The sequence below is a fragment of the Ambystoma mexicanum genome, chromosome 9 (assembly GCF_040938575.1).
Source record: "Ambystoma mexicanum isolate Mex_15411 chromosome 9, UKY_AmexF1_1, whole genome shotgun sequence".
In the NCBI taxonomy this organism is placed as follows: Eukaryota; Metazoa; Chordata; class Amphibia; order Caudata; family Ambystomatidae; genus Ambystoma; species Ambystoma mexicanum.
The window spans coordinates 919,579,666-919,602,185 of NC_090931.1; the positions used below are offsets into that span (position 1 = coordinate 919,579,666).

General features: G+C 48.3%; 1 protein-coding gene across 5 annotated transcripts in view; it reads left to right on the forward strand.

Annotated features, from left to right (window-relative positions):
* SESTD1 (SEC14 and spectrin domain containing 1) overlaps window positions 1–22,520 on the forward strand; it is a 1,198,983-nt gene that overhangs the window by 353,676 nt on the left and 822,787 nt on the right. For all 5 annotated transcript variants that reach the window (XM_069616097.1, XM_069616095.1, XM_069616099.1 and 2 more), the window contains one exon: window positions 3,822–3,935. In XM_069616097.1, coding sequence (XP_069472198.1) covers window positions 3,822–3,935 — 114 coding nt within the window. The remainder of the gene's footprint in view (window positions 1–3,821; window positions 3,936–22,520) is intronic.

Sequence of the window (22,520 nt, forward strand, 5' to 3'; positions counted from 1 at the left end):
TTTAAGCAATCAGCAGTTTTGGCAGACAATGATTCTAGGGTATAACTCTCCATAGCAGACATAGTTAGAAAATCAGCTTTTTAGTGCTAAGCTCTGTGGTTAGTTGTCCTAAAGTGTTCAACATGCACTCTAAAGTGTATACTCAATACAAATCCCACCGCTGTACACCAGTGTTAGGCAGAAACCTGTGCAGTTCCCTCTGGGACCACTGCAAAAGATTTAGGACTACAGGTGTTTGGCAGTAAACCCACTTGGTAGCAGTCTGTACCATACAGATTCACTTGGTATCTGTGGCTGAGCAGTCGGGCTTCCCTCAAGAAGAGTTAGGCAGTATACAGAGTATTCACAATAGGTCACAAGAACACAGTAGAACAAGTAAACACTGACCAGGGCTTGGTGTAAAAGAGATATAATTATTTATTTAAAGCCACATCTAGAAAAACACACAGGCACTAATAGTAAGCAATTCAAAAACACGGTCACTAAAAGAATATTAGACGAGTCTTAAGTAAAGCCCCACTTATTTTCAGACAGCGGTGAGTGCTTAACATAGATGGCACTCTAATAGTTCGTTTTTTTTTTAAAGGGAGAGAAAAGCAGAGAATAAGTTAAAACTGATCCCAACACTTTTACAAGAACATAACAAGAGAGGAAGGCAAAGTAAGACCGTGAAGTTAGAGTTCAATGGGCCGGATCCACTTTCAGAGGATCAAACGAATTGTGTCCCAGGTCACACGGTTGCAGTGCACAAAAGTCTTGTAACGGTTCAAAAAGGAGTTGGACCAAAGAAAGGGACCAGTTAGAGGGTCAAGGCGGCCAGCCCAGTCCAGAAGGTTAAGAGGTTATTATTACCTTGTAGCAATCTTTAGAAAGAGAGGCCTGGCGGACACGGTACCTTCAGTGGTGAGAATACTCCAGCGGGGCAGTTGTTCCTGGCAGCGGATGCAAGTCGGTGCTTCGTCCGGTGGGAAGAGAGGATCTCTTTGTGGAGGAAGACAGGAGTCCGTTGCACTGCCAGGGAAGAAACCAGCCGCTGCATTTCTCGGGTACAAGGAGCGGTCCGTTGATTCGCGGTTCAGTGTTGAGTGGCTATCCGGCCGCCGGGGTGCTTGGCACGGACAGTTCGACCACAAACCGGTCTGGGGTGCAAAGAAAGAAGGTAAAACTTGTTGTGCCCACCAGTCAGGGGAAGAAGCCTCTCCAGCCGGGAGATCTTCTCTGTCGTTGGGAAGAGGTGAGTCGGTTCCGCAGGTCTCCACCGGTGGTGTCGTCGTGGTAGGTCAGCTCAGCTTCTCCCTCGTCGGATTCTCAGGTCCTGTGGCGACTTCTGAAGTTCCAGTCCCCAAAGCCCTGCTTTTATGCAGCAAACCCCCATTCACTCAGCCTAGCTGTCAATCAAACATGCTAAGTGGTGAGCCGGCCGGCTCACCACTTGGGCCAATCACACAAGAGTTCCGACTTGAGCTACCAAGGTAACTCAGTCCAGGGTGCCTAAACCCGTCCCACACCCCCTGTGGTACCCAGACAGAGTGGCGCCACTTTTGGAGGCTTCTGTGGAGAAGCCCGCCAAAAAGTGGAACAAAGGGCTCGACTTGGGTTGGAGTCACAGAAGAGAACACAAACGCCATTTTAGAATCGAGTCCTGGCAAAAAATACCAACCGGCGAATTAATATTAATTAAATAAACCGGCGGTATGTTCGAGGCTATGAAAATTAAAGAATTAAATTTGGTAGCCTCGAACAATGGGAAAATCCCATAGGGATACATTCGCGGTCGAATATAAAAAGTAGTATCCACTGCCACCAGCCAAAACTCGATCAGGGGGGACGGAGACGTGCCCCCTCGACTAACAGACCCCGGGGCAATCGAATTGCCCTGACCAGTACGTCCACAATAGGATGGTTTGTACTGGTTTCTGTTAATAATTTGGGACTAGTAAAGTCAATGGTGACTTTACATGCCCTGGGCGACAGTAGTCAGTCCCAGGGTATGGAGTCTATGGTGGGGTGTCACTATGACAACCCTGTGTCAATGCACGGAGGGTGCTGTGTAACACACATAGTAAAAACACATGAGACCCTATGGAGTAAAGGACCCCATAGCCCATAAAACACATTAGCAGTCAAAGGAACACCATAAATCATGTCCAAGAGTGGGAGAGAAAGAGTCTCACTCTTGGCAGGAGAAAAAAACAAACTCCAGGAATCCAGCAAAGCTGCTGGGGGACTCACTAGGTTAGGAAATTCAGCCTAAAGGGAGAATTCTCCCTAACAAATGGCCCTTCATGATGAAGGTGCTGGCGAAGATGGGGTTGCGAGCGAATTTCTTGTAATGGGTGACAGAACTATACGTCAGGCCTAGGGCGAGGGTGCAGAAAAATGGGGAGCTTACTGAGTCCTTCGGACTCATGAGAGGCACTAGGCAGGGATGTCCCCTATCCCTGCTGCTGTACGCTCTAGCAATGGAACCGTTAGCAATTGCAATACGGATGAATGCAGGGGTATAGAGGGGGGAGGTCTGGAATGCAAAATCTCATTGTTCGCATACAATGTCCTGGCTTACCTCACCAATGTTCCAGTTTCCCTTCCAGCATTAACGGTCCAGACAGAGGCATATGGTTGCCTCTCGGGGCTCAAGATTAATGTGGAGAAATCTGCAATCCTGCAGTTACTACCCAGGAGTCCGCTCCTAGATGAGAAAAAAAGTTTGCTGGGCATGAAGGTCAACCAACAAAGCATTCAATGCCTGGACGTACTGGTAACGAGTGTTTTGGGTGCATTGGGGACGGCTAACTACGCTCCCTTCCGAACGCAGCTAAAGGCGGATATAAAGAGATGGGGCCCGTTGATATTGACATCGTATGGGAGGGTGACATCGATAAAAATAGGGACCTGGTGAAATTGTCTAAAATGTTTCGGGCGTATCCTCCTTATACCCTAGGGGATGTGGTAATCGGGGATCCCTAGCACATACGTGGTGGTGTCCCAAGGTGCAAATCTATTGGAAGGAAGTGCTGAGCTGGATGGAAGAAGTAACTGGGATAGAGTTAGATCTAACCCTCTTCAGTTGTTGCTAGGACTCCCGCAAAAGGACAGGGAGGAACAGAGACTCCCGAAGACGTGGGATGCCATGTTAAGAGCCGGGAGTTTGTTCATAGCCCAATGGTGGAAAAAGGAAACTCTCCCCACGAAAGAGGTGTGGGAAGGGAAGGTGCAGAACATGATGGTAATGGAAAGGCTTACGGGGGTGGTGAATGATAGAGTGGTGTAATATCCTACTGAGTGGTCGGCCTGGCTGCTAAAATGGGGAATGGACGAAAACAACTGAGTGGATTCTTCAAAGGGGGAGCTGAATGTGATGGAGAGGAAGGAGATGTGGTGGTGGGGGGGGGAAGGGGCCCGGAGGGGAGCCGACAAGGGTTAGGTTGATAAACTGAGGTGTCCCTCAGAACTGAGACTTTAGCGGACTTATCATGCACCATAGAACAAGTGGGGTTTTAAGAGGGATTGGGGGGGGGGGGTCAAGGGGGAAGGGGGGGGATCTAGACTGCTTTTGGGAATGTTTCAACAGGGAAATGTTTCTTTTTGAAATGTCTGGTTGTCTTAAAAAAAAAAGTTAATAAAATCAAGTTTAAAAAAAAAGTAATTAAAAAAAGTAGAGTAGCACTGCTCCCGCCCACTTCGACCACTGACTACAGTACTTAAAACCACAAAACATTTTCATGCACACCAAATTTTTGCAAAAGATAAACAATGCAATGGTGATCAAGAGCCCTTTTGGTTTCCCCAAAAATTTATTGAGTAAATATTTTATTTTTCAGGTAATATTAGTGTCTGCAAACAAGCTTACAAGGTATATAGAACCATGCCAACTGACCGAAGAATTTGGAGGCAGCCTTACATATGATCACATTGACTGGTTGAACAAACGGCTGGTGAGTTTTGTATTTCAAAAAGTAAAAAAAAAAATGTCAGCAGGTGTTTTGTAAAATGATGGTGCTCTTTACATTTTGTAGTTTTGTTTTGCACGTCTGTTTGCTTTCATAAAAAAAAAATGACCACTATTCTTCAGATATCCTTATGAGGTGTCATTATATTTCTGGTCCCTACACATCATATATCGTCAATGAGCACTGGGAGAGTGGTTTTGGGCGTACTGTGAAGGATGTAAAATGCCACTCTATGTTTTGGTGCAACACTGAAAAGTGATTGCAAGGAGGTTGGCAATTAAGCTAAGCCACTGCATTGCTCTGGGCAGCCCACCCGCGCATTGCCTTGCCATTTTGGAAGGCTAAAGACCATATCCAATCAATCATATGAAAGATGCACTCCAGCCTGAACTGCTAGGTTATAGTCCTTCTGCTGGAGACCACAAGCAATCTTACACATTTAATCTTTGCTGGGAGTCCTCAGTAAGGTGTTGCTTGGTTTGCTAAGCAAAGCAGTCCCTCAACCCAAATCTCGGCATACCCATCTCACTCGGGGTGCCCTATGCAACACTAAAAAGAGTGATGCTTGCGCTTATGGAATCAATCTAAACTACTTTCATTGCTCTGGGCATCCCTCTAAACCATTGTTTTTCAGCCTGACATGCTATTACAGTAGCCAAAAGACCATAAGCAAATCAGGCTTAGGTCCCACATCCCTTCTGCATGAGACCACTAACAAAGCCAAACACGTTTTGCCCTTGATGGTTTAGTGTCGGGGAGAAGTTGGAGAAACTATGTTTAATCCTTTGCATTGCTGCATTTCAGTGGTTCTTTCTCAAACTTCGTTGGTCATTCTGACTTGCTTGCTGACATCCACACACCTGCTGGGGAGGGAGGAGTGGCGAATGGAGAGATTTCACTATCTTACAGTTTTTCCTTTTGCATGCAAGAAGTGGAGGTCCGTAACTTTGTGCCTTGAAATGGTGCGAGGTTGGATGGGTTGGATTGTAGCTGCCAAACCTACCCACTCTGTCCCCCATTATTGCCCATAGACACACAGGATCAGGAGGTGTTGGGTGAAAGGGGGAGGTGGGTGATCACTTATCTGAATCCACACACTTTCAGCCACCACCTTCAAATCACTAGTAAAGAGCAGATTGAGGGATGGAGGAAGGAAAAAGAGAAGAGTGGAAGCGTGAGGGTAGAAAGAGAATGCATGAGAAGGAGGGAATAGGCAAGGGCGGATGACGAAGGAGTGGAATGAGGTGGATGCGAAGTCGAAGGTAGGCAGAGATGTGAAAGAAGAGCAATTGAGGAGAAGGAAAGACATAGATTAATGGAAAACGGAGAGATGTAGGGTGGAAGTCAATGGATAGAGAAGAGGAGGGTAATGTCAAGCAGCAATGCCAGAGGTAGCAGAAGTAACCTTGCACATGTGATGACATCACAGGAAGTATTGTCATATGACCTTTTACCTCAGTGGCATAACATGAAATAACATCACATGATATTTAACCCTGATCTTATCACCTGAAGTGACTGACAGGTGTAAAAAAACACACAGAAGCCTACATTTAAAGAAAATACCAAACCACTACTAAATCAGACATAAGAATGTCTTTAGCTCCAACCACATTTAAACTAGGGTACTGCCTTAATATGTCATGGAGGGGGGGGGGTCATGTTAAGACAGAGGTAGACCCAGTAGAACCAACATAGGCCAGGGACACTGCCGTGCATATGACAATACAGCCTCATAGGGCAATGTATTGTCAACTTATACCAATTATTGCGGCACGTCGGTTCTAGTAATTACACAAGTAAAGCCCCACATTCCCAGGTGCTGCCATATTGGAGTATTGTTATTGTAGCCTTTGCGGCTACTGCCATTGATAGATATTTTTTTTTTTTTAAATTGTTTTTATTGACAATATTCACATTCGGTTAGGCCAAATGGCCAATTTGACCAGCAACAACTGTTGGTTAAATCACATTGTCAGTAACGTTTTCTTTTTTCCATTGTCTAAACTCCCTTCCCATTCCCCCCTCCCCCTCCTCACCCTCCCTAACAATAAACATGCCAGGTTTTTAGAAGAAATGCAAATAATTACAGTTTATGGGAGAACACTTGCATACCACTCGATTGTCCAGTGCATTCCTTGAATCAGTGGGGTACTACCGGAATACCATTAGCACGGGTAGGGCCAGGTCTTTGAGGGATGTAAGGATATGTGTTATGTTTGCTTCTAGTCTGTCTCCATTCTACAAGCGCATGGAAACACAATCATCGTGCAATAGGACAGCTGTCCATTCTTGTATAAAATCAGTTATGGTATCATTTGCTATTGCAGTCAATTTTTCATAAGTAAAAATTGCCCTAAGTTTGCAAAGCCACTCCTCTTTTGTGGGGGCCAAGGTACTCTTCCATTTTTTGGCTAGTGCCAACCTCCCCGCTCGCAACATAGCCCCGATGACCCTGGGGTAGGCATTTACTTCTGAGTCTGGCGTGGGAATGCCCAGAAGGATTTCCAGCGGATGTAGTGCCGGACAAAACCCCTCGATGTCCTTGATCCAGCTAAGCAATTCCGCCCAGTAAACCTGTATGGCCTGACAATCCCACCACATGTGAAACCAGGTTCCCCGCTGGTGGCATCCCCTAGGACAAAAAGGGGAAACCTCCCGAAACATCCTTGACAACAGGACTGGGGGGCGATGCCAGGAGTGGAGGACCTTGAAGCTATGTTCCATGGCAGCTGTGTACAGGGAACCCGTGAAAATGCACTTAAAAACAGCCCTCCAGGTGTGATCGTCGAGAGACATCCCCAACCTTTCTTCCCAAATGCGCTTGAAGGGCTGTCTACCCTCTAGGTCAGACGTTATTAGTACACTATAGAGCTTGGACAGTGAACCCTTTCGTGATGTGCTTTTAGCCAGTATAAGGTCAAACGGGGTGAGGGGGCGACCAAGCTGCTCGGACCACTGGGTTTGGGTCAAGGTCCCTTTCAGCCGCAGGTATTCAAAGACCGTGGGGGGCCTATCTACCAAGGCATCAGCCAGGTCTTCATACTCTATAAAGCCCTCTTCCCGTGAGAGCTGGGAGACTCTTTCCAGGCCCATATCAGACCAGGCCTGCGTTTCCCTAAAACCCCTTGTGCCCAGGTCTATGGGCGGGCCCCAAAGCGAGGACAACGGAGAGGGCCAAGACGACAGCAGCTTATTTGCCTTACTGGGTTTCTATGACTCCCACAGGGCTGCCAGGGTGGGATGCGTCTTGAGCTGGGATGGGAGGGTCCTAGGAGCGGTCCAAAGAAAATCCCTAACCTTCCTCGGGTGAGCGTGGATGTCTTCGATATACGTTCGCATTTCGTCCCGCATATGTTCCAGCATCACCCTGAGCTGAGCAGCTTTGTAATAGAGCCTGAAGTCGGGAAGTCCGAAGCCCCCGTGAGTCTTTGGGAGGGTCAAGGTGGATGTTTTAACCCTTGGTCTTTTACCGTTCCAGATGAAATATAGGATACGGGACTGGAGAACCTCAAAAAAGGATTCGGGTATTACAGCGGGAAGAGCCGTGAAGAGATAGAGAAGGCATCGTAGGATATTCATCTTCACCGAGACCATGCGTCTGAGCCAGGAAAGCGTGAGGGGTGCCCATCTTTTAAGGTCACTACTGACCTGAGCGAGGATTTGCGGGAAGTTGCACTGGTATAGTTGCGATAGATCTCTGGGGATGACGGTGCCCAGGTATCTAGTGGATTCTCGTTCGATTCTAAACCCCATAATATCGGTATTATTCCCGATGTCATGATCCCCCGGACCCATGGGCATGATACTCGATTTAGAGGAGTTTATTTTTAGCCCCGAGAAGGAGCCAAAGTATTGTATGAGCTCAAGCAATCTCGGTAGGGATTTTTGAATATTGGTTAGGTAGCTAAGTATATCATCTGCAAATAGGGAGAGCTTGAATTCACACTCACCGCACCGTATTCCTGTGATTTCCGAGTCAATCCTAACCGCTATAGCTAGGGGCTCCATTGCCAAGGCGTACAGGAGAGGGGACAGGGGACATCCCTGCCGGGTGCCCCTGGAGAGGGAGAAGGGCTCTGAATTACCCCCATTAACCAGCACTCTCGCCGAGGGTGCGTTATACAGTGCTGCGACCCACCCACAGAAATTGTCCCCCAGACCCATCCTCCGAAGCACCTTGATCATGTATGGCCACTCTACGCGGTCGAAGGCCTTTTCTGAGTCAAGTGAGAGGAGGTACCCCTCCATTTTCTGTACAGATGTTTTGTGCATAAGGTCAAGGGTTTTTCTTATATTATCAGACCCTTGGCGCCCCGGGATGAAGCCCACTTGATCCCCATGTACCAAGGTAGGGAGGAGTTTTGCCAATCTGTTGGCCAGGAGTTTGGCCAATATTTTTACATCGGTATTAAGAAGTGATATGGGGCGATAGGACTGGCAATAGGCGGGGTCTTTGCCCTCCTTAGGCAGGACTACAATTAAAGCCGACATCATCGTGGGAGGGAGAGAACCCTGATCCAGTGCAGCATTGAACAGCCCAGCCAAGAATGGGGCGAGCGTAGACCTATAGGTCTTATAGAACTTAACTGTGAAACCGTCATCTCCCGGGGCAGTGCCACTCTTTAATGAGGATATGGTATCAATTACTTCTTCAGGGGAAATGGGATTTTCCAGTGTCTCGGCTTTGTCCCGGAGAAGGCCCGGGACAGGGAGGGAGTCCAAGAACCTGTCGACGTCTTCCCCATCCCCCATATATTCGGTGCAATACAATTTCTCGTAATATAACCTAAACTGTTCCGCTATTCTGGAGTCCCTTGCCGTAGAGTTCCCCTCCACGATGCGGACTGAGTTCACCCTCCTGCTTTGCCTGAGCTCACTGAGTCTCCAGGCTAGTATCCTATCCGCCTTTTCCCCTTTTTCCATGTATTTTTGTTTCAGAAAAGAGAGCTTCCTCTCCATTTGTCCCACCTGTAGGTCGGCCAATTTGGCTTGCAGCCTCTGCAATTCCTCCCACTTCCCCCGGGAACATCTGTGTTTTCAACTTCCCTCCTGGTTGGATAGCTTCTATCTTTTCCTTCAACACCTTCTCTTCCCGGTCCCTCTCCCTCTTTTTCCCCGACCCAATACCAATAAGTGTGCCTCTAATAGTTGCCTTAAATGCCTCCCCCACCCCCATGGTGTTGACCTCCCCGTTGTCATTGAGGGTGAAGTAATCCTCTATGGCCATCAGGAGGGTTTGGCGTATCTCCTTGTCGTGTAAGAGGAGGTCGTTGCAACTCCACCGGGATCCGGCTGCTGGGGTTGGGGGGAGGCCAATCCTAACCTTTACCATGTCATGATCTGTCCAGGGGACAGTTTCTACCCCTGAGCTCGAGACCTCTCCCTGTAGTGCTGTGTCTACCAGTATGTAGTCTATACGAGAAAAAACCGCGTGTGGTTTAGAATAAAAAGTGTAGTCCGGGTTCAGGTCTTTCTCAGGTGAGCATGTATCACTGAGCCCCAGTTCCCCATTCACTTTTAGAAAGGCCGACGCCAATTTTTTGTGGTAGCGGATGTTGGGGCAGGGGTTCACAGATTTCCTGTCCCTCTCGGGACAGAGCACCATATTGAAGTCCCCCCCCCCCCCCCACCAGGAGGGTGCCCTCAGCGAACGCCATTATTATCCCTTTCATACCCTCCCAAAAGGTGTCCTGCGCCTCATTTGGTGCGTATATGCAAACCAAGGTGAACAAACGTCCTCGCACATCCCCTTTCACCATGAGATACCGACCCTCCGGGTCCACCCTTAAAGCTTTAAAGCCAAAATGGGCCCCGGGTGATACCAGCAAAGCTACTCCCCTCTTCTTTGCCTGGGTAGAAGCCATGTACACCTGATCTATGGTTTTAGCCTTAAGTTTAGGCTCCTTCCCACGAACCCAGTGAGTTTCCTGCACGAATAGGAAATGTAACCTTGTCCTAGCAAATTCCCTCATAAGTAGCGACCTCTTCGTAGGCGAGTTAAGCTCGCGGACATTCAGAGACCCCACTGTCAAGGATTGAGGCGAATCATCCATTAAGGCTTTGGTCGTCGCTCATGACTCCTTTTTTCAAAAACGCAAGCGTCGTTGCTCCCATGTTGCTTTAGCAACCCACGGTGGGCTCGAAGCCGCCTCCGGGGTGCAAGATAGTCCCAAAAACTTGGCTTTCTATAACTGTCCCCCCACCAACCCAACTCCCCTCCCTCCCCTCCCCTCTCCCCCCTGATCGCCTGGTTGTGTTGTGGCATCGTCCCAAGAACTCACACCAGGCCACCAATGTCCCCCCCCCCCCTCCGGCTCATAAACTCTCCGTAAACCCCAACTCGAGCCCCCCCCCCGGGATCTATGCAAATCATGAGTTACAACAACCCCTCCATCCAACAGCAACAATTATTGAGTTATTCGTTGATCTCCGTTAGCCCGCTTCAGCCATTCTGGGAGCCCGGTGACACTGGGGCAACTCTCCTGAATTTCCTCTGGCCTCGGACTCTGCGCCTTTCCTTGGAAGCTTTATTCTCTTTCGGGCCTGTCGGGAAACGCCCCGGGTCTTGGTTCCCTGGCCCCCCACTTGGGCTATCCAGGAGTTCGCCTGAAACTCTCTGGATGTCGTCTTCAGTGACCAAGGCGTATTTATAGCCCTCGAGTTCAAAAGAGAGTGAAAATGGATACCCCCACCTGTATCGGACTCCCCTGGATTGGAGCATTTTTGTCAGCGGGGAGCAAAGGCGCCGTCTCGCAAGGGTGAAGGCCGAAAGGTCTTGATACACCGAGATCTGGGCCCCCTCCCAATCCACTGGGCCCTTCTTGCGTGCCAGTTCGAGGATCCTGCTTTTCTCAGAAAAGTAATGAAATCGGACTAGGATGGATCTGGGGCCCCTGGAGGAAGCCCCTGCTCTATGGGCCCTGTCGATGGTGGGTTCATTGGTGTTGGCCCCCTCAAACAACACTCCTACAACCGCGTTAACGGCCTTGACGTTGTCTGCCTGTGTTTCCCCGTCGCGCTCCGGGAAGCCCAGGAAGCGTAGGTTACAGCGCTGTTCCCTATTTTCCAAATCGTCCATTTTTAAAGAGCATTTCTCTCCTCTTCTTTCAAGTTCCGATAGGCGCATGTCAAATTGTGTCTCGAGGATATCGCTCGAGGCTGTATTATTCTCCAGTGCCTGGACCCTGTCATCTATATTGTCCACCTTTTTGTCTAGGGTGTCCAGAGGTAGGGCAATATCCGCTCGGAAGCCTCTGATTTCTTCCAGCAGGGCCGCCATCCCCTTAGAGACCGTGCTTGCATCAGCGGATTCCTGCTGCGTCTGGGCCGCCATTTCAGGGGCTATCATGGGTTCGGGAGGTGAGCGTGAGCAGCGAAACTTCTGTAGGGACTCTCTCCAGGTCATAGGCCCTCCCCGAGCTCTCCTGTTCCCCTGGGGTTATCTTCAAACGTTTGTAGTGACTGTGGTCTGCTTCTCACCCCAGCTCCTTGGGGGGAGGGGACCTTTGTCAGCCTTGGGGGCTGGGGGTGGCAATTTCGTCCTTCGACCCGCACCATTCCCAAGAATGGGGGTCCAGGCGCCACAGTGCTCCCCCAACGACTCTCGCCCCTATCAGAGCCGTGTTACAATATGGTGCTTCAGAGGCAGGGCGTGCTGTGAAGGGGTCTTGAGGTCCTCTGCCTGTCCCACAGTGGAGCCTTGGGGAGGTAGTCACCCTCTGCCGGGCGCCGTGTGCTCCTCAAGTCCAGAGAGCTGCGCAGGATGCCCCTCGCTGTCCCCGGCCCCCCCCGGAGTTCGTATGCTCGCCTAGGGCAGTTTTGGCCTCCCTCTTCCTTCTCCCTCGGTTATATAGACTCCCCCGGCGGTCGCCCAGGCCCAGGCCGAATCCCCTTACCTCAGAGGCTTGGCTGTGCAACCCGGCCTGTGAGCAGTTCTCGTGCGTAAGCCCCGTCCGGGTCCTCTCACTCTCAGGGGTGCAACTCCACTCCCGTCTCCTGGATTGCGGAGCTATCCTCGTCCTGGGCCCCCGTCTTGTGGTGCCTCCCCTACGCACCTCCAGGGCAGCCGCGACTGCCTCCAAGCTTGTCTCTCCGGCCTCCGGCGATGCCCGGTGGGGGCGGGCGCCGCCCGCCTGGGTTGTCTGGGCCTCTACAGGCCTCGCTCGGGCCCGGGCTCAATGCCGATCTCCGCAGAGCCGCAGGGCCGGCAGGGGGAGGGGCCTCTGTCGCTCGTAGCTCGCAGGTTCAGAACTCTGGTTCCGTTCCACCCCGGGAACTCAGACTTGGGCCAAGGGTGTCCCGCACCTTCCTGTTCGCGGGGGTGGTGTCGGCTCTTCACTCTGGGGGTGTCGGGGGGGGGGGGGGCTCGGGTCCCGCGATCAGCGCCCTGCTGGGGAGACGAGCCGAGATGCGTCAGAACATCTCTGCGCCCCCTGGTGGATACCCCATTGATAGATATTTTATTTGTATTGCGCTCATCAGAGCGCGACGAGGCAAATAAGGGGAACAAGGGGGAACAAGGGAGAACAAAAACAAACTATCTTACTAGGTCCAGTGACATTGAGAATGTGCAAGTGCAGGGGAGAGGAAAGGGGAAAAGTGCTAAGCAAAGGAATAAAAAAACACAACAGTGGTAGTTCAGCCAGCCAGTGGCACGGGCTAGGTTAATGCATAGACAGGGGGTGTATGATAAGTGCAGAACAGTAGGGGACTGTAGGGTTATAGATACAGTCCAAGTGCAAGGGTTGACAGGAGGCAGTGCCAGTGCATGGCAGGGTGAGCAAGTACCTGAGCCCGAAATCAGAGGGTAACCAGGTGTACGATGCCGAAGCAGAACAGATGAGCATGGGAGAGGAGGAGCGAAGGCAGAAGCAAATGCGAAGGTCTTGACGTGCTTCCGGGAACCGGAGAGGATTCTCCTGAATTTTCAGAGTATTTGTATTTGATTGTTTATATGGCGCTTTAATCCAAAGTGCTTTGCAGTTTACCAACAAGAAACATCAAACATAGAAGCAATAAAAATATACATGAATCAAACCAGAAAACATCATATAGAACAATTTACATATAAGAAGGAAGAGAAAAGGAGGGGGAGGAGAAGGAGAAAAGGGAGAGGGCACAGGAGTAAAGAGAGTAGCAGGGAAGGTAGAGATCAAAGGGGAGATAGGGAAAGGAACAGGAAGAGTGAATTGGGACGAGAAGTAGGAGGTAAGGGGGAAGGAGTTAGGGAGGGGAGTGAAGGAGTGATTTCAAGGAGGAACAGAAGGAGGAATAGGTGGAGATGGAGCGGATATTGAAAGGAAGGGAATTCCAATGAAGGGGGGCAAGGAGTGGAAACGAGAAGAGGCACAAGGAGGTGGGGGAACGGAGAGTAAGAAGAGATCAGCAGAGCGCAGGGAGCGAGAGGGGGTATAGAATGAGAGAGGAGAGGTTAGGAGGGACAAGGTCATGAAGAGATTTAAAGACAAGACAAAGGAAGTGAAATTTAAGTTGGGAGTGGAAAGGAAGACCGCCTAGGTTAGAAAGTGAGTTGGAGATGTAATCATTGTGGGAGAGAAGACAGCAGGTACGGATGGTAGAGTGGTAGAGGGATTTAAGGGGGTTGAGATGGGAGGCGGGTAGACCAAAAAAGAGAGAAGAACAATAAAAAAGACGAGAAAAGATGAGGGAAGAGATTAAGAGTTTGGTAGCATGGAAAGTGAGAGAAGAGCAGACTTTAGGGATATTAAAGAGATGGTAGCGACCTGCACGAGAAGTGAGATATGGTGAGTAAAGGAAAGGGAAGAGTCAAAGTAGATTCCTAGATTCTGGGCATTGGTGGAAATAGGAAGATCAGAAGGAGGAAAATGAATAGGAGGGGAGAGGGAGGAGGAAGTGTGTTAGAAGGGAAGAATAAGACCTCAGTCTTGTCAGTATTCAGAGAGAAAATGAGAAGACATCCAGTTTTTAATGGCAGTAAGACGGGAAGAGTTTTAGATGTAAGTCAGGGCTGAAGGAGGAGAAGGAGAGGAACAGCTGAGTATCAGCAGCATAAAAATGGTGAGAAATTCCGAAAGAGAAGATGAGAGGAACAAGAAGTGAAGTATAAAGAGAGAATAAGAAGGGTCCGAGGACAGAGCCTAGGGGAACGCCGTAGTCCAGAGGGAAGGTGGAGGAGGTTCGACCGCGCCAGGAAACGGCGAATAAGCAGTGAGATAGGTAAGAGGAGAGCCAGTTAAGAACTGAATCTTTGAAGCCAAAGGAGGAGAGAGTCTTAAGAAGTAAGGGGTGATCGACAGTATCAAAAGCAGCGGAGAGGTCAAGGAGGATGAGGATTGCTTAGCATAGCGAGCACTAAGGAGGGAGTTAAGGACCTAGGTAAGGGCAGATTCAGTGGAATGTTTGGGGTGGAAACCAGATTGAGAGGGGGAAGGTGAGAGAGGTTAGAGATAAAGGTCGAAAGTTGAGAGTAGGCTGAGCATTCGAGTAGTTTAGAGAGAAAAGGTAGAAGTGAGATTGGGCAAAAGTTAGATCCAAGAAGGGGATTAGCGGAAGGTTTTTTAAGGATGGGGATAATAGTGGCATGCTTTAAGGCAGTAGGAAGGTGGCCGTGGAGAGGCAAGTGTTGAAGAAGGAGGTTAGATGGGGAATAAGAGGGGGGTAAACCTTGGGAATAAGAAGGGAAGGGGTGGCATCAGAAGGGGTGGCAGTAGGATGGAATTTAGTTAGGAGGCGAGAAATGTCAGAGGGAGTGACGGGAGAAAATTCAGACATGTAAGCCGAGGGGGGGAGTGCAAGGAGGGATGGGGATGGGAGTAAGTAGGAGAGGAGATCATTTTTTGGCCAAGAGAGAAACATTTTTCAGAGAAGAAGTTAGCAAAGTCAGAGGGGGAACGAGGGGAAGTAGAAGAGAGGTTGGGGGGATAGGAGGCTAGAGAGGCTTTGAAAGATACGAGGATGAGAGGCTTGGGAGTAAAGGAGGTTAGAAAAGTAGGAGCGTTTAGCAGAATTGAGGCAGGAGTCGTATAACGAGTGATCAGAAAAGTAGGTTTGGTTGGGGAGAGTGGGGAATTTGAGCCAGCAATGCTCAAGACAACAGAGGAGACTCTGCATGGATACGAGATGAAGGGAGAGCCTGCGTTGAGAAGACTTACGAGTAGGGTGGAAGGAGGAGAGGGGATAGAGTTGATCGAGGTGAGGGAGGAGGACAATGAGGAAAGGGCAAGGTCAGCAGGTAGAGAGGAGAATTCAGAGAGATGAAAAGGATGAAGAGCAGGTATCAAAGCGTGAAGGGTTAAAGTTTCGGAGGTCACGTCGACTGAAAGAAGTGGAGGGGGTAGGGGAGAGGGAAGATGGGAGCAGGGAGTAAGGGAGAAGGAGAGTAGAGTATGATCAGACAGATAAGTGGGAAGAAAGGAAACAGGAGGGGGGAGTAAGAAGAATTAAAGATGAGATCAAGTGTGGAGCCAGAAGAGTGAGTAGGAGAAATGGGGAGGGGAGAGGAGAGAGAAGGTAGGATTCAAGGATTGAGAGAAGAGAGAGATGAGGAGTAGTGGGAAGGTGAAGGTTGAAATCACAGAACAGTGAGGGGAGAAGGGGAGGGTTAGAGGAGAGAGAGGAGGTGGTCAAGGTCATCGTAAAAGGCACAGAGGGGGCCAGGAGGTCTATAGATAATTAGGAATGAAATGGGGTGAGGGAAAGTAAAGGATCTATGCAGGTATTCAAAGGAAGAAAAGGTAGGAAGGGACAGAGGAGGAAGAAGAGGATGGGAGAAGACCAACGCCTCTGCCACGACTAGAGGGACGAGAAACATGAGAGAAGGAAGAGGAAGAGGTGGAGAGAGGGGCAGGAACAGTAGAATTTTGAAGAGGGATCCAAGTTTCTGTTAGGCAGAGGAAGTGGAGGTTGAGGGGAAAGACCCTCTCTAAAACAGCAGCAGTTTTATTGGAAAGAGATCTAGCATTCCAAAGAGCAATGTTGATTAGGCTGGAAGGTTGGATTGGAGGGTAGATGAGGTTAAGATAAGGAAGGGAAGGGAAGAGAAGGAAGGAGGTGGACGGGGAAGGGGGTTGCGCAAGGGAATGGATAGGAGGATTAGGGAAGGGATGAAGAGGAGAGGGAGAAGGGAAGTGGAGGAGCGTGAAGGAGGGGTAGGGGAGAAGGGTAGGTGAGAAAGTAGGAATCTAGCAATGTGCATGACAGGGAAGGGGAAGGGAAGAGGTGGGACCTGGGAGAGGAAGGGGAAATGCAGGGCAGAAACTAAGGTGGTGGGAGGTGGCAGTTAGGAGGAGAGTTACAGAAGGCAAGATGGGTAGTAGGCCGTGGTAGATAGTTTAGGGACAGGTGGTAGCAGGTAACTAGAGGCGAAATATACCAGGCTATGGATGGGGCCTGGGTGAAGTGGAGGAAATGCGGGGCAGATACTAAGGAGGTCGGAGGAGAGCTACACATGGTAAAATAGGTAGTAGGCAGTTGTAGCTCGATTAGGGAAGGTGGAAGGAGGTAGCAGATAGGCTACCAAAGGTAATTCACTCTCCAACTGCTAGGAACTGGGACAACGCAGCCTCTATGATTAGCCAGGAGCAAGGGCTAGGGGGATAAGGTCGCAGAAGAACAGGCAGACAATGAAGAAGAGAGGTGATGAAGGTGTAGACCGCACTGGAGTCCACTCCAGTGACACCAGGAGCAATCCGTGACAGTGAAACACAGGCCGGGAGCAGTCACAGTAGTCCCAATGAAGAGCAGGGAGCGTGAGAGTCCCCAGCTTGAGAGCCGCGGTCAGAGCCCAGACCGGAGCCAATACCGCAGGCAGAGGAAGAGTGGCAGGGAAGCTGTTCTAGAGGGGGACCCAAGCCAAAGACCAAGATCTACCCCAGCTCGTTACTTTGAGAAGCCACTGACCCTAAGGGAGTTGGAGGTAGAGGAGCGAAGAGCTCGAGATGGAAGGTATTTACGGAGGGAGAGTTGAAGGTATTTTGGACCGAGTCCACAAGGCTTTCTGGGGCCAATGCAAATGGTCTGGAATGTAATCCTTGCAGCCACTGGCAGCCAATAAAGAGTTTTCAGGGCTGGAGATATACGATGCCAGGGCTTGAGGCCAAGCACAAGTCTTGCAGTCCTGTTCTGATGAGTTGCAAAGGGCAGAGAGTGGAATCGGGTAGATTTAGAAAGAGGCTGTTGCAATAATCCAACCTAGACAGAACCAGGGCTCGAGAGACCGTAAACTTCTGGGGGAAGGAGAGGAAAGGCAGAATACCTCTGAGGAGATGCATTTGGAAGTTTGACTTTTTAAAGATAGTCAGAGATGTGGGCAGAAAAGGAAAGCATGGAGTCGAAGATGACCCAGAAGTTGTTAGCCTTCCAAGTGGGGGTAGAAGGAGGGCCAAGGGAGGCCAGCCAGAGAGTGACGGAGGGTGAAGGTGTGCCGATGAGGAGGATCTCAGTCTTGCTGGCATTCAGGCAGAGATTGTTGGCGGCACACAAATGCCATCTCATGTCTGTTATAATGTTACAGCCTAGGTATAGTCCAAAATATGTAGGTTACAGATTTATGTATCCAGTTGTTTCTATGCCAAGTGCATCCTTGAATGTCGAGTAATGCCACCCAGTATTGGTTGATGCCTGATTCTCCTGGTATGAGATAAAGTCAGGAGTAGCCAACTGACAAAAACCTCACACACTGCATTAAGTAACAAAGAACCCTTCTTTCTTCTTTTTGACGTTCATCAGAATATCAAGATGTAGTCCATATCCATCAATCAACTTTCAAACCAAAAGTTAATAACAAACAGAAAGGGAACCCACGACTCCTCAACACGTTTTGATCCATACATGGTTAATCATCAGGAGGACCAAGAGGCTGGCAACCATGGCATTGTACTCATTTATGGCGCTGACCATATGCTGTTAACCGTACATGTCTGAGCTAGATGGTCAGTTACATATATGGTTGCGGAGACCGTTCTAGGATTCAAACCTGTGACCTGCAGAACACGCATAGAACCCAGCAGTGAGCACTTAATGCACTGAGCTTCTTACCGGCTATTTCTCCTTAAATGTGCATACCACAGCATTTGATAATGCATTGGCCATGAGCAATACATTTCTTATTAAAATAACACTTATAACAGTGCGGAGAAACAGCAGGGACATGCAATGGCCCACTACTGAACCTGATAATAATAGGGATGTATCTTTTTAAAAGGACTGGGTATTTTGGTGGGTAGATATCATAGTTTTTTTTTTTTTACTACACAATTATTTAAGCGGCACATTGTGTCACAATTGGATAGCTCAGCAAGTTTAAAGCTCAACTCTAACAATTGTCTACCTACACTTTTCAAGTTCATATTTCAGCAGGGAAGAATTAGCCCTTCATCCTTCTCAAGTTAATACATGTACTCTCTAGTGTATGAGTGTTTTTAGCTACCCCAACCCTCCCAGTTTCTCTCTAGCAATGGTCTCTCCCACACAGCCAGTTCTCTAAGTCTGTGATTAGACATCTCCCTTCTCTCTCAACCTGCTGATGAGACGTCCCCTCCCTCTCTAGCTAGCTCTCTAACTCCAGCTACACACTCCTACGCTTTCTAAACTACTACTGCCTCTCATGCCTCATGAGTCTAACGAGTCTCACAAGTCTAATGAACTGAACAGCCCTGTATGCTCTGTTATACAGAAGCATTGTGGCTATGACGCATTTACATTTCTATGGCTGTGTGTGTATTCTACAATTTCAGCATAGCAAGCATTTTCATACAGGAACACATTGACATGACATGTCTCTACATTAGACTAAGAACAGAACAAGCTATCGCTAACATTCTCTCTCGCCTCGAGACGGTCTCATTTGCAAAACTAAACAAGCCTTCTCCTGCAGAACGAAAACATTCTACATCCTGTCTCCGCAGTCCCGGCTATATTCTCTGTGCTAAACATTCTGTTAGTCTGCCAAGACTCATTTTTGTTATGATAACATTTTACACTGTGTTCGCCTGCGAAAACAATTCCCTCTCCGCACTCAGAATGAAGCATAATCGTATGGACAGACACAAAGCAGCTCTCTAGCGCCTAAAAGTATACTATATTGTGCTATAAATGACACGCATACATAAATACATGGCTCTCAGCAAATATGGAACCATAATAGCTTAGAGCAAAACTATAGTGCTCAAACATAGCCTATTCTAGATGAATTCAAAATAAGTGAATGTATGAATGAATGATGAATGAATGGATTAGGCCACACTAAACAAACCATAGAAAATTCCAGATTGACAGTTTAACGGGCATAACATCCTTGCCCTACGTTTGCCAACAGGTTAAACCCTGTAAAACTCTCCCTTGGTATACAGGCCCCATCTCTTAGTATATGTCTGTATTAACCAAAGGTTTGGTAGAATGGCACAGCAGCCAGGCTTATCTTGGGAGGAGGATATGAGCTGTACTTAAGTACAATTAACTCAGTAAATACATAGGCTCAAAGAAACTCACACACTTGTAGCTATAGTAAAATAGATGTTTATTTTATATACACAAGGCAAAGTTATTCAGGTAAGTACTATTTAAACTAATCCACACAATAGAGAACATCAGAAATACTTCAGGTGAATAAACCAGTAGTAATGAAATGTACAGTTCAATGGTAAGTTAAAATCACTTATAGTCACTCCGAAAATGTTCTGTTGTAGGAATAAAAAGGTTTATTCAACACCAGCAATAGCAGTGCAATACTTTCAAGGCTTATAATTTTCAGTTGCCACAGGGCTTAAGCAATCCATCCCTAACTAGATATGAGTTCTTAGAGTCTGTTTGGAGGGAATGCAAGTAAGACACAGCAGCAGACAAAGTGAAGTCACAAAGAATACTTAGATTATAATAGGTAGAAAGCTTTTGTTGGTCAAAAAGTTATCAGGGACCTTGAAAAGGGCTCCCTCTAGGCACACAAGCATTAGGCCTGGACGAACGGTATGGGTGAACACCCAAACGCCGGAATTCGCACTACAGTAACACATAAGCGACAAAATGGCTTGAGGTACATTGTTCCCTGAACCCCACAGTACCTGAGGAATGATGAAGATGCAGCTGGATTCTTTCATGGTGCAACAGCGGTAGACCCGGTCTCCTGTTCCTGGGTCGCAGTGACGAAAGGATGGACTCTGGAAGGGATGTTGCAGCAGCAGTTAAGAGAAAGGACTCTCAGCAAGGAATTCTTCGTACTCTCACTTCTGTCTGCAGCTTTGACACCAACGTTTACCACCCGGTCAATCCGCCTCGATTCTTCAGTCGTGCACTCTGGTGAGGGGACTTTGAGGAGTGGGATATTGTCTCTGGAGGTCCAGGTGGAGCTTGCCAAAGTTCTGTAAGGATTTGTTCATGGGAAGACGATGCACTCCAATTGGGTTGGAGGTCCCCTGGCATTGGCGGTGTGCAACCCAGAAGGTCACAGCACGTTGGGGGATGGCTCATTCTGCAAGTCGTCTTTTGGCTAGTTGGCCCCACCAGTCAAAGGGAAGGAGCCGTCCTCTTTGCAGTCAGGATAGCAATGGTCTCTTCGCAGTTATTGGAAGGGGCTGCAGGACCCTCTGGTCAACTTCTTCTTTGGATCTTCTGTTCCAGGGGTCGACTTGGCTTCTGCCTCAGGCACCTCATCTTTTATTATGATTTCACACTCATCCTCTGCAGGCTCTCCCTGCAGTTTACAGAATGCGGCGGGCGACTGTCCAATCAGGACAGCCAGCCACCGCCCCCTCACTCCAGTGGGAACTGGTTCCTTTCAGGCACACCAGAAGACAAAGGATTGCAGCGTTTCGGGATACTTCCATGCTTCCTGTCCTTGCGCACACACACTGGAGCCTTGGTGGGCTCTACAAAGGGTTCCAGTTGAGACAAAACTCAAATCAGGAACTCCTCCTCCGAGGATGGTAGAGGGAGGAACAAGAAAGAACAACCACATAAGAAATGGTGAAGAAAGAAAGGAGCCACCATGGTGGAACAAAGGTGACCCTCCTTTGCATAACTGCATATGAGATACTAGGTATCCCCTCAGCACTCCCCATAGGTTGATGTCTGCTGATCTTTCAAAAGTAAAAGCTAAAAAGGATACAAAGTATCCCTCTAACCTTGAGAACAGTAGTTCTTAAGGAACATACAATAATATAAAAAAAAGCCCAAAGGGTTCCCAGCAACACTGCACATAGTGCAACACAGATGCTTTTAAAAAGGTATGGAGGAAAGCATGAATCCATAAAATAAAGTAAAACACACTGAACAGGGTTCCCATGATCGGCGCAAGAAAGAATGAATGAGGGGGAAAAGACTCCCCTCATTCAAGAGAACAAGTAAGAACCAGAAGTCCAGTAAAAAGTGCTGATGGTCTCGGAGGGAGAGGGGATTAAACCAATAAATCTCCCTAACCGACCCGTCCCCCATAGACGAAGGGGCCGGAAGATCTAGTCCACTCCTGGATGGATCTCTGGTTCCAGTCAGTCATACTTTCCTGGAGAGATCTTTATTCTTATGTTGGTTACCTGACCAATGCTCTATGGTGAAGTCAAAGCCCTGTTGGCTAACGCCCCACTTGAGCAACTTTGGACTTTCCTCCTTCATCTGCATTAACCATCTCAAGGGTTTGTGGTCTGTTTGAATTCTGAAAGTAGATCCATACAAGTATGGTCTAAACTTCTTAAAAGCCCACACAATGGCAAAACATTTGCGTTCAATGGTTGCCCACCTTCGTTTCCTGTCTGTTAATTTTCTACTGATAAAGCAGATGGGGTGCTCCCCGCCTTTGCTATCCACTTGGCTCAAGACTGCCCAGATTCATGTATTGGATGCATCAGTCTGCTCTAAGAATGCCTGACTGTGTCTGGAGCTCTCAGCACTGGAGGTTTACAGAGGGCATCTTTCAACCCCTGAAATTATTTCTCAGTCTTCATTCCACTTCACCCACTTGGGGTATTTTGGAGAAGACACTCTATTCAAGGGAGAAGCTATGGTCCCGTAGTTCTTATGACATTTCGATAGTAGCCTGTGAGTCCTAGGAGGGCTCTCACTTGTGTCTGAGTAGTAGGGATGGCCCAGTCTTGTACAGCTTGTACTTTGCTAGGGAAGGGCTTTATCTCATCCCCTCCTACCTCATGCCCACGATAGACCACTTAACTCTGCCCAACCTGACATTTGCTTGCCTTGATGGTCAGATTGGCCTGGTGAATATCCTGCAACACTTGTTCAAGATGGAGAAGATGTTCTTTCCAAGTGGGACTGATCACTTCTAGCAGAAGTTCTCTAACCCATTCAGTGCATGTTTTTTTTGTATACTTTATTAAAATGTTATAACAGACAAGAACAGTATCGTAAAATTAACCAATAAACATCATCTAGACAACCTATCCGTAGATTTATACAGCTATTTCAAGAAGTAGAAAAGGCGAAGAAAAGAAACGGCGGACAGGGAGAGAGAAAGAGAAGAAAGAAAAGAAGAGAAAGAAACAAAAACAAAGTGAAAAAACCCACAATAAGAACATTAGAAAAATACAAATAATGAATAAAATGGCAAAAGGGAATATTCATATATACAATTCATTAAAGATA